The 19,162-nt window shown below is 39.7% G+C and overlaps 1 protein-coding gene across 1 annotated transcript; it reads left to right on the top strand.

Annotated features, from left to right (window-relative positions):
• Nucleotides 1-208: 208 nt before the first annotated feature.
• On the top strand, nucleotides 209-6,536 carry LOC136363111 (inverted formin-2-like). Its single transcript, XM_066322200.1, has 7 exons — nucleotides 209-255; nucleotides 1,135-1,235; nucleotides 2,908-2,978; nucleotides 3,078-3,185; nucleotides 3,817-3,887; nucleotides 5,599-5,717; nucleotides 6,378-6,536. The coding sequence occupies exons 1-6, from the start codon at nucleotides 209-211 to the stop codon at nucleotides 5,690-5,692; spliced, it is 492 nt and encodes a 163-aa protein (XP_066178297.1). The 3' UTR covers nucleotides 5,693-5,717; nucleotides 6,378-6,536.
• Nucleotides 6,537-19,162: the final 12,626 nt, after the last annotated feature.

Here is a 19,162-nt window from a genome sequence, read left to right as displayed (position 1 = left end):
ATGGTTATTTTGCTCTTTTATGCCCTGTTAGATAAATAGCCTGAAATCTTGCAAAGAAGAAAAATCACAGCTGGCAATGCAGATCAGTTTTATCTCCATCTTTGGAAGTTCCCAGGTAAGCAAAATCTTCCTTGTCTCTCTCTCATGAGTGGGGTTCTTACAAGACTTGTCCATAAAAATTAAGGCCTCTGTTTCTTGTGCTAGAGGGATGTACCTGACATCCAGTCTTCAGGATAAATCATCTGACTGCTATTTGTAGAGCTCATATGAGAATTTTTTTCCTTCCCAAAGGCCAAGGAGGCTTTCAGACACCTTTGGCAAACTACAGTTAAAATAACCTTGGTACGAAAAAAACCCTTGAGTGTTGAACAGCTATTCCTGTGTGGCAAGAAGCTGCAGACTGAGTCCTGTCACCAGGCTGCTGATTCACTCCACCCCTGGGCTGCAGATTCCAGTTCACCCACTGGAGAGCCACAAATCCATGAGTGAATCACAGCAGTGCCTGTGCTTTTACCACCTCCCCAGTTTTTACCAAGTCAAATGAGGTGCACACAGAGAACTCTTTCTGCTGTTCACAAAAACATGGTGATATGTTTAATTAAGAGCATAGTCCTCCATAAATCTGGTCAGTCACCAGCCACAACAGATGCACTTTGTTGAAAATGTGGTGAAATATGGCTTTTCATTTTCTCAAACTTCTAGCTAAGTTTAGAAGTACTTTAGAAAATGTTTCCTTCCACAATATAATCCGTGATGATGCATAAATGTCATTACAAGATATCACTGCCAAAATATTTCAAATTTCTGTTTGTGAAGTTAAGAAGAACTAAAATCCTGGCAAGTGTTGCCCAGGAATTGTAAAAAAATGGCATCATTATGCAAGGTAGTCACTGCCAGATGTCAGTCCAGCATTGCTTTCTGAAAGAGGAGATAATAATTGTTTCTAGGACATCCTTGGAAATATCTGTGTTTGATTTATTTATAATCCAGTTCTCATGTCAGAGCATTAAAGAGACCATAAGAATGTTGGTACTGTTGTTTGCCTAAAATGGATGATGTTCTTGCTGAACACAAGTCAATTAATCAGGCCTGTGGGTTTGTTTGTTGTGGTTTTTTCCACTGATCTCTTTTTAGCTACCAGTTGCGGATTGAATGTATGCTGATTTGTGAGGAAACAAAAATTCTTCTGGAGTGTCTGTGGCCAAAAGCACAAGCCATCAGGACAGCCTGTGAAAGTAAGTACGTCAGCTGCACCAGTGCCTGGGCTCAGCCACTTTCTTCTACTTGATTAGCGTCAGTGGTAGCCTATGCTAAAATCTAATCAAAATTAACCTTTTAATTGCTGAATGTGTAGCGAACATCAAAATTATTCTTGCTCCTAGAATACATTCTGAAGATTTGCAGTTTGTGCTGTTCTGCTCTGAAGTCATAATTCTGCAGAGAAGAAGGAAATTTCCTTTATCAGAGAATCACAGAATGGTTTGGGTTGGGAAAGGCCTTAAAGATGATCCCATTCCAACCTCCCTGCTATGGACAGGAACCCTTGCACTAGATCAGGTTGCTCAGAGCCCTACCCAACCTGGCCTTGAACACTTCAAGGGTTCACAGAATCATTTAAGTTGGAAAAGGTCTCTAAGATCACTGAGCCTAACCATTGACCCATCAACACTTTATCAACTGGACCTTAGCACTAAGTGCCAAGTTGTTTCTTGAACACCTCGAGGAATGGTGACTCCACCTTCCTGGGTAATTCATTCCAAAGCTTAACAACTCTTTCTGTGAATAAATTCCTCCTGATGTCCAACCTGAACCTCACTTGGTGCAGCTTGAGGTTGTGGCCTCTCATCCTGTCACTGGGAGAAGAGGCCAAACTCCCTCTGACTACAACCTTTCAGGGACTTAGACAGCAGTAAGGCCTCTCCTGAGATGGAGATGTCAGTGCCAGATCCTGCATGAATACAGGGTACATTTTTTGTGCAGCAGAGATTTTTGTCCATAACAATGAATCAGTTCCAGTTTTTCCTGTAGTGCACTGATGCAGTCCAGCTTAGCTCTGCCATGGAGCTGTGACATACCAGAGTCTGTTATGAAAAGAAGGCTGCCAGAAAAGGGTATCCTAGATGATGTTCACCAACATTTCAGGAGACCTCTCCACCCAAAATTAGCCCTGGTTTTAGTTTTAAGTTTTCTTTTTATTGAAGGTGCTCTTGCATTCCAGCTTCAGTTCAATGGTTTTACAGTCATTGATCTCCTGCTAGACACCTAAACTGCAAACTTTTTTATTTACAAACAAAACAGGGCTGTACTTGGATGCCTGATGTCAGTGCTATGGTTACTCTTTATTGGGGTGCAATCAACAGCTCTCTGCAGTCCCACCCTGACATCCCTGTTCCCCCTTCATCCCATTGTGAGGGTCAGTGTTTGTTCTAATTCTGCCAAAAACACTATTCTTATCCCAGATTCTCCTGCTAAAATGTGCATCTTTTGATTATTGCTCTCACTAACAATGATAACGAGGCACAAAGCCCTTTGCTTTTCTTAACTAAAATATTATGTACTAGGAACAAGGGCTACAGAGTTTCACGAGTTTATACACTTTTTTCTTGTATGTGGGTCTCCTTCATAAGGCAGCTGCAGGGTTGACATATCTATACTCCAAACTTAATGGAAAAACTAGTTTTCCAGCTACTTGTAAAGAAGAGGTCACAGTAGAATGCTACTCATTCCACTTCCATTCAGCTAATTTATTTCTGTTCTTTTTCTATGGTATTTTTCCAAATCCATAACAATGGCTTGACATAATCTTGGATGAAAATTTTATTACCATCACTGTCAAACTGAAGGAAAATCCTATTTCAGATAATTTAATTTCATTTATTAAAAAATGTCTCTCTTCTTATTCTTTAGCAATTCTTACCAGTCACCGACTGCCAGTTTTCTGCCAATTGATTCTTAAAGTTGGAAACTTTCTGAATTATGTAAGTAAAATGATTTCTTTGCTTGTTGTATTCTAAAGATAACAGAAAATAATGCAAGGCTTGAAACTGAAGGAAGGAACTTTTTTCTGTATCTTCTAGGGGCGTCACACTGGAGATGCTGGAGGTTTTAAAATTAGTGCCTTGATCAAACTAACAGAAACAAAAGCAAACCAAAACAACATTACTCTGCTTCACCACATTTTGGAGGTACAACAAAACTGAGAAATTAATCCTGCGTGCATTATCTCAATATTTTTTTAATACTAATTAACATTAATTCCCCAGTAATACCTCAGTAATTCCCCAGTAATACCTCAGTAATACCCCACTAGAGATACCCAGAGGGTGAACCTCTGTGCTGGAAATACTATGAAAACTTTTCCACAGCTCTCTGTGCAGATGAGATCACATCCATATACAGTAATATTTAGATAGGTAATACTAGGTTTCCTTCCTCAAGTTCACTTGATATATCTGCTTGCTGTTTTCTTTCTCTTCTTCAACTGCTCTCTTGTGTTGACACATATCCCAAATGCATCTGTCAAATGAAATTTATTTTGTGGTATGAAGACAAAATCTCAGGTCAGCCTGCGCACTGTGGCAGCCCATGGGATGTCAGCCTGAGCACTTAAAATGAATCTTTTCCTTTCTTTTTAACTCTCTGTGGATGCCAACATGAGAAAAATAATGAACAAGATGAATTTTACCTACACTGAACAAAAATGAAGTGTTATTTTTTCAGTCCTGATGTTGTCCAGCTGAAAAACTTTCATACTCTTTGACAGACTGAGATGTTATGAGATGGTAGAAGATAACCATTCTTTCTCTTCAATTTTAGGAGGTTGAAAAAAACCACACAGATCTCCTGCAGCTTCCCAGAGATCTTGACTTTGTTTCCAAGGCAGCGGGGTAGGACATTATTGTTTGTTTTTGTCATGTATGAATTGCCAACCTCTTTAAAGCCAACAAGGAGCTGAGTCATTTTATGGTGGTGTAAAAAGGTCACAGGATTTCTCTGCTGTGGGAGAGAGTGCTTCCCTTCAACACCAGTGTTAAGATTTATATACCTGGTTAAGACTTTTAGATGGGGCTCAGTGTGACTTTTCTTTCTGTGGATTCAGTACTACTTTAGAAGAAAACTGTGTACATAGTGAATTTCCCTCATTTTCAAGGACCAGATTCTTCTTCCACAATTGCAATAGAAACATATCTTCCCTGAAGTTTCTCAGTCAGTTCAAGAAGCATTTGGACAATATTTTTGGGGCACACAATATGACTCTTGAGGATGGTCCTGTGCAGGGCCAGGAGTTGGATTGATCCTGGTGGGTCCCTTCCAGTTCAGCACATCCTGTGATTTTTAGGTGAAAGCCCATCTGGAGGTACAGAGATTATATAAGGAGGGAACAATGGGGGTGACTTACTGGCAACTGGGGACCTCAAGACTCCCAGAGCTGACTATCAGCATGTGTTTCTAACATATGTGGGTAGAAAGAAAAAACTGTTTCTGGAGACTTTTGACTTCCTCCTGTGTGCCTGAAAGGCTCATGAGTCTATTGCAAGCTCTTTCTCTTTACCTCAAAGGAATCACATGGACATATGTTCAATTATACAAATCAGAATCCACATTTGTAGGACTAACATTTTTAATCTTGTTATGAATTCAGAGGATTCACAGGAACCTTGTAGTGATTTAGATTTCCTTGTAACTCAAAGAAGGAGTAACTTTTAAGTCTTTAGATGGATTGACATTGTCACACAAATAATGTTTTGAAAATAATTTAAATTCTGTAATTAAACATAAAAACCCTATGGCTTTTGTGAGTTATCTTTGGAGAAGCTAAACTGAATGTTGTTTTCAATCATGAATTTCCTTTTGGATTGTGTCAAAATAGAAATACATTTCTTGACTGAAACTAGATCCTGCTGCCCAATGATATAAATGCACTCTTTGTATAAAGTAATTCCCTCTACTTTAAGTCAAACTCTCAAACTTACAAAATTGATTTGCTAATCAATCTGTGGAGAACTGTGCATAGTGCAAATCCTGCAAGGGACTCTCCTAATGCTGCTCACATCTGGATGCACCATGAAACACCAAGCCATGTTTTGCTGATTCAGGAAGTTTTGTCTGGCCCAGGGAGTAGTTCAGAACTACAGAAGATGTTGGCTTGGCAGTGGTTGTGTTTGGATCTCCACACAAGCTAAAGTAACACAGAGAGGAGATATAATTTTGGGCTATAAATAAACTGGGGAGAAAAGGCAAGGAGGGAAAAGCACCAAATAAATAAGGATGGTATTGGCACAGGGGAGATGAGCTTGTGTTGCCTATGAGTAATAGGCCGAAATTTTTTTGAGTTTTTTGAATACTAGGACAGTGAGGTTTTTCCACAGTCTATCCAGGGAGATAGTGAGGGCAAGAGCATCTTGCCCTTTCTTAGACGAGGGTTTGCACATGTGAAAAAGAATTTATACAGAAAATAACCACCTGCAAAAGCAGGGTCCGGCTGGACAATTAACTCCCTGATCATTTACAGAGATGATAATGTTTATAATAACTTTTGAAGTTAATGCAAAAAATACTTACCCCTTCAATGTACTGTCCCTTTTGTGGACCTTTCAGAATCCGCATTGATGTCATGCAGGCTGAGGCAGGTGCCAATCTGAAGAAACTGTTGGAAATAGAGAAACTTTTATTTTGTCGACAGATGATTTAAAAAACAGCATGGAAAATCTGTGCAAGTAGGTAATGTGAGTGTGACACATTTCCCATCCTTCTTCCTAAACACTCTCTCTTTAAAGGCACTGTGATTCAGGTTACAGCTGGATGTAAAGCCCTATGGGAAAGGGGTCATTACTACACTCCCACTATGCCCTGAGGAAAGAGTATTCCAGATTTTCCTCTGTTTCTGTGATGTGGTACTGGGATATGGAAATAGCTGAGAACCAGACAGATTTTTCTGTGGGTAAAAGAAGGAAGGCCCTAAAAATGAAATGCAGGCTGCAACTATAAATGTGTACGGTGCAGCACAGAAACATTTTTTGTCTCACTGTGCTTTGTGGGGAAAAAGTGGATAGATTTGCAATATGTTTTCCCCTCCCCCACACATATTTCCTAACATCCTAGCTTTTCAATTCTCAGAACAGATCACTTAATTAAAGCTATAAGGTAGAAATCCTGGTGCTGCATGTCCCTTGATCAGTCATCCCAGGTTGTGCCACATTTCCACGTGGTTATATGATGAAATGAAGGAAAATGCAGATGATTCAATTCAGAAATAAATATCACATATTGTGAACTGATCTTAGTTTTTTAAAAACTGACTGCTCTCAGTTAAGTGGCTGAAATCTTCTGGGCAGCTCAGAATATGCTGGTTTTTAATCTGTCCAACTGTGTCTCAGGGCAGCCTCAATGCTTCAAAGGACCTGCAGAAGGAATTTGCCACCATCCAAAGAAAAAGGAAGAACTTGCTGATTATCTTTGGTGAAGACCGAAAAAAATTGTCTTTGGAAGATGTATTCAGCACAATGAAGACCTTCAGAGAGATCTTCCTCAAGACCTTACAGTGGTTTGGCCTTGTGACTGTTTAGAAATGATTGAGAACTTTTTTCTTTTTTTTAAATCAAGCAATTTTATTTTCTACTACTCTAAGCTGGGCTACCTAACCCTGACTGCAGAAGTAAATGAGAGTAAATTTATGTGCTTGCAAACTGCAGCAGAAAATTTGTATGTGGGCAAATATAAAATTTAGGGGGGTTTTTTGTTTCTTGTGGGTTTGACTTGCTTGGTTGGTTAGTTTTGTGAGGAGATGGGGGTTTTTGCGGGGGACGAGGGGTGGTTTCTTTGCTGTGGAGAATGGTTCAAGTAATTTTTCCCTCTGATAATTAATAACCAGACCTCAGTGTAACAGGATCATCGTGGTATGTGAAAGAATGAGCAACCTGACATGCTTTATAGACTTTGCCAATAGATGAAAGGTAAATTTTCCAATAGGCAAAGCCTAATTTGGAAGATGTGTTATGTGCTGCTATTTCATTGTACTAGTTAGCTCCAAAGAGTGTGTTTTGTGTTTCAAAAAACCCTTCTGAATCTCCCAATGGATTATATTCTTAACTTACAGGACTTATCTCCTTGCAATAAGGAGTAAGAGACAGCAACTTCACCATAAAAGTTGTGTAGAGCATCTTCCAATTAGTAAACTCTCTAGTAAACCTCCATTTCACTTCCCTTACTACACACTTCAGCCTGGACTAATGGACTTCCTTTAGGGTTTTCTTAATGCCAGGTGATAGTGGCTTCACACTCACACATATTTTAACAGCAAGAATCACCCATTCCTGTGCTGACTCCAAGAGAGCCCCAGCCTGGGTAATCTGTCTGTAGAGAGAACCATCTGCATTACAAGAAGAACAGCAAGAACACAGACAGCTCTGCAGCCAAGAGAGACTGGAGGAATGCCTCAGGGCAGGTCATAGATTCAGATGAAAATAATGACATTTCTGAGCAAGTGATAGAAGATGAAAGATTAAAAATATATCCTCTAACTGTTCCCACTACCCGCTTCTCCAGTGAAGCACTGAGCTGAAATTTTCCAAGCAATGCAGCTATCCAGGCTCTGAAATGATGTGATACTGCCACAGACAGTCTGGAAATTAACCCTCTAAACCACAGATGTTTTGGCAATATACTTGATCCTTAAAGTTCCTAAAACTCTAGGCATGAAGGAAAGAATTAAGCGACTCAAGAACATAATGGCCGAGCGTCTGTGGAGAGCTATACAGAAAATTTACTGTGAAGGCTAATTCCAGCAACTGCAGTTCTTTCAAGAAACAGTCCCAGTAAAGGTTCTGTACTGTCCTAGTATAGCTGCAGGAGATTCAAACTGCATTTCTGGTGCTTCTTGCTCACAGCCAGGTCAGAGCAACTAGAAAGAAACTTCTTATATCCCAAATGTAAACTCCTTTTAATCTTATTTTGAGTTCCATTTCTCAGCACCACCTCACATCAAAGGTAGCACAGCTGTTAGCCACGTTGTCTGCACCTCTCTCCTTCACTGCAGACCTAGAATTAATCCCCTCTTCCTCTTGCCTTCCTTTCTTACTATTACTACAGTAGAGATACTATTTGTACTTGAAACAGCAACATGCTGAAAAGTTGAAGATTTTAATTTTTAAAGCTTCTTTTTGTTCTATGGTTTTGAGTTTTACACTAGAATTAGCCACAGGCATCATCTCTTCTCAGTGCCATTTATTTTAAGCTTTAATGCTAAGGTGTAACTTTTATTTTGAGATGAGTCTTCTGTGTAAAGCAGGTCTCTTAGCACTGCCAAAATCGTTAGTGCTATCTTTCCATTCCCACATCAAATAAGAAGGGAAATGGTTTTGATAAATAGTGATCCTTCGTGCCTTCTAAGCATATCTACAGAGATTTGGGGTTTGTTACTTTGTTCAAACATAATCTTTCTCCCTTCCCTGAGGGTTCTTTCTGATCTCTTATCTTTCAGGTAACAAAAATTGAGTTACACAAATGGAATTACTTTAATAAGAGTCTGCCATCTTTCTCTCTATCTACCTGGAGGAAAAAAATTCAAATCAACAAAGCCTTTCCAAATACCCAAATGATATCCAAAACTGACACAGTGAAAGGAAGCAAGGGAGCTGGTTTGTCACCCAGGGCTGATGGCTGTTTCACCAGTTCTCAAAAAATAAAAGAAGCAGATGGCAGGAGGAAGGAGACAGGGAGAAAATAGCTTCTCAGCTCAAGACAAAAAATCAGAATTGGAGTTTTTCTGAGAACTGAATGGTAAAGTTGCGGGGAAAGAATCACTGTGTGATTATAGGGATTTGTGGGAAGGATTTGATTTCCCTTAGCATTTGCAGCTGTTCATAGAAGGGAGCTCCCAGCAGATCAGACCTGAGATGGTCTTATCTCAGGAAAAGGAGAAAAAATATTCCACAAAATCTGCTCTAGGAAATATTCAGTTGATGACAGAGGTTATACAGACAGCTCTGCACAGGGATGGTTCTTCAGTGTATTCCCTAGGACAACCAAGCTGAGGCAGCTGCTCCTCAGTCGGGTGCTATGGTGCTTGAACAGGATGTCCTTAGATAGCGTGGGGATAAACAGTTGTCCTGGAGTATCTTTTAATTCAAAAATCAAGCAAGTATCCAACATCCCACAAAGTGCAAATCCAAAGTGACATCCTTTTTCACTGCATTTCATCCCTGCAGCTGCTTTCACTAATCCAGGAGGGTGGAAAAGGGATTGCGAGTATTCATTCCTCTGCCCTAGAACCCCTGTACTTTTTTGGGCTTTCTTGTGCTGAAGAAAGTTAGTTAAGTGTGTTACATTGAACTGTTGTTTGGGGTTTTTACAATTTTTCTGAAGAAAAATTTGGTTCAGGCTTGTTCAATTGATAAATGTATTCCTAATGTATTTTAGCTTGTTCTCACTACTGTGTGCTGTTCAATTAGCAGAACAACATACCACTGAATTCACCTCCTTTATTTCTTATGGCATATTAGAGACATTCTTCCAGGGCCCACAAATCTGCAAGTCTCCCAACAGCCAGAGCATCTCAAAGATGTTATGCTAAGACAGCAGGAATTTATCAGGCAAGCACATAGTAGGCACTAACTGATGGAAGGCTTCTAGCCTCTTCATAAGACTTCACCACCTGTACCTCATTCTTTCAGAAGCACCCTCTGTTTGGGGTAAATGGATAATTTTCTTTCCCTGTCAAGAGTACACAGATTTTTTTTTTTTTTTCCTTTTTAAGGCACCCAGTGAGAGTTTCCGTAACCTTGAGCCTCTAATGCTTCTATATTTCAAACAGATTAACTCTGTTAATGCTCACAAGTTATCTTTATTTGTTTGAAAACTACTTTGGACCAAAGGACCCTAGACTTTTACTTTCTATAAAGGCTGGTTCTATAAACTTGTGCACATTTTCTGGGGCTTGTTCAGCTCATCTTATGGAAATAGTGGCAGATTATTTGTAGCAATCAAATGGGAAATTGTATTTTCTGCTTCTGAAATTCTGCAAAGGAGACCACACATGTCCCATCAAAAAATCTTATCAGCATCTTCCTGGATGTTATTAGGCTTTGTCATATGACACAGCAGCCTATTAAGTACTGATCTACCTGCAATGTGTGGATTAACTACTCAGTGGTTGCAATCAAAAGCAGACAAGCTTCCAGGTGGGATGGCAATCTTCTGGCACAAGAACTGCAGAAGCATTTAAGAAAATTGCTTTTATCCTCTTTATGTTCTACTGCAGTTGCTCAGAACTACCTTCAGTTGTTCAGAACTACCTTCTCCCACTGTTGTGCTACTTATCAAAAGCCAAAAATACTCTTCCACTAAGTAATGGCCTTATTTTGCTAGCAGTAATCATTCCAATCCTTTTTCTTCCTCCATTAATCATATCATTCGGGTACCAGAAGCTCTGTGGAAACCAGATTCCTGTCTATCTACATAAATCCCAACAGGATTTATGCCATTCTGGCAATTGTGTGAGTGGTACCAACAAACATCCAGCCTGGACTCTGGCCCTGAACTGTAGCGCAGAAATACTACTGGCAAATTTAATGAGAGGCTGAAGAGAAACTGTGAATTGCTGTTTAGCACAGCTGAACAGTTCCTGAAAATTCGGGTAGAAATTGCTGAATACAAACAAGGTTGCTATGGGATAAATCTCTAGAATGCTAATTAAGTTAAACTAATGTTCTGTTTTGTGGACAAAGGGACTAATTAAGAAGAATGCATTTCAGTCCATAGTTGAAAGTTGCAGTTAAAACTGATGAAATAGTTTGCTGGTAACATCATTACACAGAGAAGGCCAAAGGGATTGACCAGGAAGCTCTGTTCTGCTATTTACCCTCAAACCCCAGTAGCTGAGAGTTTTAAAAGCGCATAGGGCATGTTCAGAATACCTATTCATTGCAAACTGAGAGTTTCTTAACAAGCTTTTCCTTCAGAAACTCTTATTTACTTATTTATTTGTCATTCTGTCTGAATGCAGGAAAATCAAGAAAGGAAGGAGCAAGCTGCAAAATCTGAGAAACGGAAGAAATGTATTAAAGGAGAAGATGCAAAGAGGCTAAAGGGAGAGTATGGAAAGTGTAATACATTTAACAATTAATTCTGGTTTTATTAGCCAATCTTTTGTTAATTAGAAGGAATTTATCTGTTAACTCTGGCTGATCTGATACAATGAGAGTGAGTTAGCCATGGATGATGTAGTTTTTCAAGCAGATGCATAGTGAAACATCAATTACTAATTTTCAAGTTCAAGTGAATGCTTGGAAGAAATCATGATAGGGGTGTTAGGAAAAAATACCACTCCCAATTAGCAGGTTTCTCTTACTTTGCGCAGAGGTGGAGGATATCCTACTATTGTTCTGAATAGTTGCTGGGAGACTTTTAGGGTTGTAGAAAGCTGCACACACTTGAACTTCATGCAGCACAGTAGGCAAGTTGTGTCCGGTGTTGTTGTTACCACAACATTTGCTTTTTCCTGATCAGAGATCTGATTTCTTAAAGGAGGTATGTCTGTGCTGAAAGAAGTGTCGGTGCTGACTGATGCACAAAAGCGCTTACTGTGCTGGGCCTCCTGGGTGTGAAGCATGTTTAGGGCTAATATTGACGTGTATATTTTAAGTTTTATTTTGGCAAATACTTGGCATTCACTTTTATTGAAGATTTCTGCCAATAACATTTGATTACGATTCTTAGTTTTTCAGAGAACCACTGCAAAGGAGCCATTTGTAAATCGCAGTGGAGTTCATGTAAATTCTACACTAGATGCTCAACCCTTGGAAAACTGTGGGTTTTCTTGTATCTGGTGTGTAAATAGATGGCCTCCTTTTAGCTCCTCTTTCACAGATGTTCACGTTTAGAAATACATTTTTAAAATACATAAAATCCATTGAAAACTGACCAAAATGAAGTTTTCAGTATTGTCTTGTCGAGTTCTACCACAAACATGTTCTACATGCTTTGCAATTATAACATACTTAATGTAAAGCTGCAGGTTAAAACAAACAAAAACACCCTTTTTGCTATAAATACAAAAGAGTAACTTATTACATGATAAAATAAATCAAGAAGCAGCATTTATCGGCTGTAAGAATTAAAGGTGTGCTTCAACCCTGTAAAGAAAAAGAGGACCATACCAGAAAAACTTTCTGTATTTCCAGGAGACAGCTTAGGTGAAACTGTCAGGTTTTTTGTTCCTTTGTGAGAAGGTGAATTCAATTATTGGGGAGTATAAACTTGAACATGAAAGAGCATTTAGAGTCTGAATTATTTTTCAGTACTGATTTTAGAGAACTGTGCATAGCAGCGGTGACAATCAGGAACTTTTAAAATCTATTTAAACCTCAATCAAGGTATGGTGGCAAAATAACAGAGGGTATCAGATCTGGCATGGCAGGATGCTGAAGCTCATCTTAACATTCTTTATTTTATGTGAAATGGATTTTTTTAATTTTTATAATCATATAATCAGCAAGTTAACTAATTATTTTCTGAAGAAGGGAATGAAATGGCAGTAAATTTGATGAACCCCTGTCAGCCTGTGCTTACAGGATTGTCAGGGCCTGGTTCCACAAAGAATGAAGCAGCCCTTTAACTTTGCAGGTGCCAGTGACACACAGCACACAGGGCAATCCTGTGCAGGGATCTTTAAAGATCCCAATCCTGCAGTCTCTGAATCTCTGACCTTAAGTCTAGTCACATGCTCAGTCAGTGTGAATATCTGGTTTGTCCAGTTGTCTGAGGATCATTTCTCTGGAGCTGACAGATCTGCCAGGGACAGCACACAGCAGCAATGTCTCTTAGGGCCAGCAATAATCTCGCTCTCTGGATTTCTGTCAGGAGAGTCAGAAGCAGCCACTGCTGATGTATTTACAGATTACAAGCAAGGGCTTCAGCTGCTGAGAACCAAACTGAGTCAAAAACTATTAGCAAAATTCAAGTGGAGGGTATGGTTTAGACAACTGAGCAATATCTTACTTGATTCCACATATTAAAAACAGCTTTTCTGTAAATAAGATTTAAGAAAAGATTTCCCAAATAATTTGGTGAGAGGCTCATGCTGCTGATTCTAGGAACTCAGACATTCTAGGGTTGGGGTTTTTTTTCAACTCCTCTGAATATGTTTATATATGTATGTATGTTGATCTTTTCCCCCCACACTTCATAGTGGATTAAGCAAGCAACTCCCTCGCTTTATTTTCTTCAGCTTCTGTTGCAGCAGCTTCCATTACTTGGCATTTAAATTCTTCTGGAGAATTCCATCAGATAATGGCAAGGACCATATTCTGTATGTTACTTCAAGGAAAATAACATATATTGCATATATGTTACTACAAGAGAAATAACATCTAGAGGTTTCTTTATCTAGCCAAGTGGAAAAATGAGCTGCTTCAAATGAAAATTTGGGGATATAGCTCATGATCAGAGTAAGCAACAGAACAAGAACACTTAAGAACAAAATAGGGAAACGTGGGGTGAGAATTTAGGTATGCCACTATAATACTGTAACTGCAGCAGCAAATGAAATGTTAAAAGATAAAGAGCAGGTAAGTTTTGATGAACAGTACAGAAGTTCCAGAGCATAACTGTTATCACTACACACGGAAAGCAACTGCAAAAGCAGAGTTCATATATTGATATATCCAGGGTCAAATACAAGATCTTTCCTCTGGCAAAATTCTTATTGTCTGTTTTTACAGAGGGCTTACGTGTTTGGCTGTAAGTAACACGCTGATATTTGATAAAATGTCACAACACAAGTTGTTCTTGAAATAGTAAAAGCATGTAGTCTTCAAGGGCTGGGGAAATCAGCTAATATTCTGCTGCTAAAATCTTACTGAGTCACTGTTGTATTGTTTGAGTTGGCTTTTTTAAAGCATGCAATAATGGTTTTTAAAACTGTGTATGAAGGATAAGTGCAACTTTCAGTGCAGAGTTTACTTACAGCTGCATTGTACTCTAGCACATGTTTGTAATCCAGGATGCATTTCACTTTTGTATATCTTCATTTTAGTAAACAGAGCTAAACAAAAGTACTTGACTTTGTGAGGCTTCTTAGTTGCAGCTTTAAATTACATACTAGCAAGTGAGATCCTGAGCAAATGCTTTTCTTGTGCTGATAGTGAATAGAGTAATGGTATTTTTATTTTATTTATTTTTAAGTGCAAACAACAGAACAGATTATCTGGATCTTAATCTTCTTAAAAGATGGTGAATAAATTAGGAAAAAAGCTTCTTAATTGCATCTGCCAATATAAAACTGCTAAGCAGTTAAATTAATTCCCCATAAGCTCTAGAGAAATATAAAAATTCTTAAAAACAAAACAAAAATTTTAAAATCTTGACCCTGTGCCCCAAAGTTCAATGAGTTTGCCACAGTTTTTTTTACTGAAAGCCTGGCAGACTTCAAGCCATGCTCTCACAGGCATAAATGGGCATAACCATACTGCAATGCTCTTTAATGTCTTTTTAAATATACACTCCCCTGCATAATCTCCACCTCTTTATTGGCGGAAAAGATTCATTAAAATGTGTCTTTAAGTCTTTCCACAGGATTTATAAAATCTTATTTCTGTGTATAATGTTTACTGAAATAGCTGAAATAATGTGAAGAAACCTCTAGTTTTGGTATCAGCTTGATTATTTCTTGGGCAGGCAGAGAGAAAGAAGTTGTGAATGTCCCATCCCTGGGAGTGTCCAAGGCCAGGCAGGATGGAGCAACCTGGTCTGGTGGAAGGTGTCCCTGCCCATGGCAGAGGGGTTGGAATGAGATGATCTCTAAGGGCCCTTCCAACCCAAAGCATCCACCTATTAAAGGTTTCAGTCTAGGATACCAGAAACTAAATAATGTTCACATCTCTAGTCAGCAAAAAGAGATCTGAAGTACCAATGTCTGTTACATCCCACCTGAAATTCTTAAATCCTCAGGTAATCTGGGGAGACAGCCCAAATACAATATTGTGGGGTATTTGCTCTTGTTTATACATTCAGTGTTCATGAGGGAGGGATTTGGTAGCAAAGCCACCTGGTGTGAGAGCTTATAGCTGAATGGGGGGCACATTCACAGACATGTAAGTGATTGCAGGTTGAGGTGGCAGCTGAACAATTTCTTAAATGCTGCTTAACTATTTGACCTGGGCATCTAAACAGGTGTAGTTCTTAATGGACCTTTTGAGAGTTTGGACCGAAGTCTTCAGAAAATACCTACAGCACTGGGACATATGCAGTTAGGCAAGTTAGTTCAACTCAAAGCAGTTAATGTTGAATCATTTCTGCCTAAACTCCTCTCAAAAATACCCAAGGACAACAGGAACCCTGAAGTCTGGATAGGCTGCTGCTGTGCTCAAATGTGGTTCTTACAAGTAGGGTTGGAGCAAAGATGGTCTTATTCACAGCTTTTGTTTCAAGCTTCCTAAAGCTTTACACGCATATCCATGCTTATCAGATTAGTTTGTTAATCTAATAAAACATGCAAACACTTTTCATTTCATCCTACTCATCACAGAGAAAGCACATTACCACTCCCTTGTAATTTGCAGCAGGCTTCACATATTTGCAGGCTGCTATCATTTCACCTTTGGTCTTCTTTTTCCTAGACTAGCATCCTTTCAGCTTAGGGCTTTCCTAGTATTTGCATCCTAGGATTTTCCACACCTGTGTTCATGCACTTGTGGATCTCTTCCTGTTTTTCCTCAACTGGATCTCATCTTCCCCACTGTGCAGTGCTGGATCTCCAGCTGGGCAATTTATCAGGGCTCAGGACAGTGCAAGGACACCTGCCTGCATATTACAGGTTGTTCTTCCATCTCAGCAAGATATTTGACTTCTTCTGCAACCATGTTAACATTTTGACCCTTATTCAAGGTATCCTGCTCTCCAGCATGATACTTGTTCCTTTCATCTTCATTCACCTGCACATTCAATAATGCACTTTTTTGAATGCTTCAAGTCTTTGATGGAAACAGAAAACAAAATGGATCCACAAACACTGCCTTTCTGATTTGCTGTGTACTTTATCCAAATAACTAGCTCTTTATTACTCTCCAAGTATAGATGTGCTTTTGCACCATTTTACTATTTTTATCAGGAATGTGAACAAACAGGTGTTTGGTAAAAATGCAGTTCTGAGAAGAAACACTATAGTTTGGGTTAATTTATTCTGAAGTAAATCTAAAGTGCACTGCTTTAATCATGTGCATATATTTTGTTCTTATTAGTCACCCAAAAGTAAAAAGCACTGCATTTTTTCTATCTGAGAATGCAAATGCTTGATGTTTTTTCTGTGAAATTGCAAAGGTCAAGTGTTACCAGATGAATTGGTTTTAATGGAGGAGCTCTGAGGAACAGGGAGCTAATCTGAGGCACCAATTCTGATTACCAAGCTAACAGCTCATTGCCTTTCTTTATCAGTACCCAGCACCAGGTGAATCACAGAGGAGAGGACTGCTACCTTCCTGTGGCCCTTACAAGTCTCATGGCACTCTGCATGAGCACACTGTTAATACCTTACTCAATTTAAAAGTCAAACATTTTCTTTTAACTGTTTGATTCTGGGCAGCTTTAGACTGCCTGGTACCAGGGCAAGAAGCCCTAAGAGTAAAGCCTATGCTCAAGGAGTTGTGGCCAGACCATTTGGTACAGGAATCAAATGTCTTAAAAGAATTCACAGTAACTAGTTCCTGTATTTGGCCTGGCTAAGATGGAATTAATGTTCCCCATAGCAGCCCTCCTAGAGCTGTGCTTTGCATTGGAAGCTGGAAGGGTATTGATAACACACCAGTGTTTTGGCTGCCGAGTGGTGCTTGCACAGCATCAAGGTTGTCTCTCCAACATTTCTCCCTACACAAAGTAGACTGTGGGAAGGGACATATCCAGGACAGCTGACCCAAACTGATCAAAGGGTCTACTCAGGTAAAGCCAAGAGAAAGAAGGAGGAAGGGGGCCATTTATTATTTATGATGTTTGTCTTCCAGAGCAACTGCTACATGTGCTGAAGCCTGGCTTCCCAGAAAGTGGTCAAACAACGTTTGCTGATGGCAAGTAGAGAATTACAATTTTGGGGTTTTTCCTTTGCTTGTGTGCACATGACCTTTGCTTTTGCTTCACAAAACTGCCTTTATCTTGACCCATGAGGGGTCTAATCATCTTATTTTCTCTGCCCCCATTCTGCTGACAAGGGGAGAAATAGAGCAGCTTAAAGGGGCAACTGGCTCTGGCCAAGGTCAACCCACCACACATCCTTCAAAACCAAAATAATAGTCAAAATAAAAATAAAGGTTAAAATTCTATAGTGCAAAATTCCAAAACCCAAGCTGGAGTGTCATCTCTCAGGCCACATTATATCTCACGTGGCATCTGGCTGTGAATATATACATGAAATTCCAAGTATTCTGCTTGTGCACGCTGAATTGTGCACGTGAAGCGCCAATGGCAGAAGAGGCAGTGATATTTCAGTGTGTGTGAGAAACCAGCACTGCAGTGAGGTGTGGGAAAGGAGCTGACTCTCACCATGTATGTGAAACTTGGCAAGTCCAGGAATGTCTTAGGTGAGATATTTCCATCTGAAAAGACAAGACTAATTGCCTGGTAGAAGGTAACAGGGAACTTGGCAAGGATAACAGTGCACAATTCTCACTGCCCATATTCAAGAAACATGAGCAAATATCAGAACAGGTGCAGGGCCGGCAGGTGAGAATCATCAGCAATTTGAGAGTCTGACTTGAGAGAAGAGCAAAAAACCTTGTCTTTTTCTGCTGAACAAAACAAAGCTAGATACTCGATGTAATTCTGTCTATAAATAAACAGGGAAGGGAAAGGAAGAAGTATTTAAACTAAATGGCAACATCAGCATAGAACATATGGATATAAATCGGCCAGAAGGCTGGAAATTAGCAGAGGTTTCTAACTTGAACAGCTCTGGAACTTATTCAATAGGAACAGTGAAGTGTTGTATGATTTCAGTGACTGTAGAATCCAGAGAACTAGGCTCAAATATCAGGAGTTTCCTTCCTGTCTTCCATATTTATTACCTCCACTGTTTCCAGCTACATACTCATAATACTCATACAGAGAGTTAAATCTCCTCTACCTCTTTTTCCTAGAAGAAATGCTACAAAAGCTAGAATTGAAGTAAAGCAAATGTCTTCTCTTTTTGCCATCATGAATCCCTACAAGGTGCTGGAATCTGGGTTATGTCCTATACATGCACATATATAAACACATCCAGATATATCTATAGGGATGGGTAGAATTTTACATGCTCACATACAAGGCACACATATGCATGTTTGAAGTGTGTTGTACATATTGGATATTCTTATTTATCAGGAGTTCATTACAATATTGCAATAGTTTCTTTTCATCCTTCTGCCTGAGTAATAGGTTGTGGAACTACTCTTCCTCATTTTGACCACTACACAAACCATGTGCTTGTGTGATCTCATAAATATCACAGCATCTCATCTGAGTCAGAGTGTAAGAGAGGGAATGTGTCACTGGAAAATGCTGAATTTCTGTCCTTTGCTCTCTTGGTAGGGATCATATGCACGCAATTTCCAGGAGGAGCACGGAAACAGCAGCTGGTGCAGCTCCCCCTGCACTGAAGCTGCAGCCTGGCATGTTATGCTGTTTTGCCTCTGTCTATGTGTGTGTGTGTGTGTTTTGGTACATACGTGCACTTATGCACCTCACTCTAACACTGGCACATGTGCCTCAGACTAGTCTGTTAACCTTACACATTTCAATTCCCTTTTTTAAAGGACACTGTGCTAACACGCCTGGAGCTACAGGGCACGTGCTGCAGAAAAAGCCAAGCCTAGCCTGTGACTTGTGCGTGGGGAAGGGGTTATAGGTGACAGGCATGGTCTGTTTGCCGGTCACAACAGTGAAGTGGGTGCTTGAATCTGTCCTTGTGACACAGCTCCACATGCCTCGCTTGTTTATCTGTCTCAAAGGGATGGCCCGTGGGGTTTTTTTCAGGTCAGTGTGTGAATGTATGTGTGGGTGTGCATGTGTGCCTCGCCAAAATAGACTTGAATGTCTCAGGCCATGGAACAGACTATGTATGTGCCTGTCAACAGGGTAAGTGCCAGTTCAGTAACAACAGTCATATGTATTTTAGGCTAATGTGCGTGTCAGTCAAACT

This window comes from Sylvia atricapilla, chromosome 6 (assembly GCF_009819655.1).
Source record: "Sylvia atricapilla isolate bSylAtr1 chromosome 6, bSylAtr1.pri, whole genome shotgun sequence".
Classification (NCBI taxonomy): Eukaryota; Metazoa; Chordata; class Aves; order Passeriformes; family Sylviidae; genus Sylvia; species Sylvia atricapilla.
The sequence above is the reverse complement of the archived record's forward strand: the minus strand, read 5'-3'. Positions and strand labels throughout refer to the sequence as shown.

What these genes read in the sequence shown, in the direction of transcription:
- LOC136363111 (XM_066322200.1), top strand. Translation starts at nt 209, where the DNA reads ATGTACCTGACATCCAGTCTTCAGGATAAATCATCTGACTGCTATTT. An exon ending in CATCAGGACAGCCTGTGAAA is followed by an intron (nt 1,236 to 2,907) that starts GTAAGTACGTCA and finishes CTTATTCTTTAG; the next exon opens with CAATTCTTACCAGTCACCGA. An exon ending in TTTGTTTCCAAGGCAGCGGG is followed by an intron (nt 3,888 to 5,598) that starts GTAGGACATTAT and finishes TGGACCTTTCAG; the next exon opens with AATCCGCATTGATGTCATGC.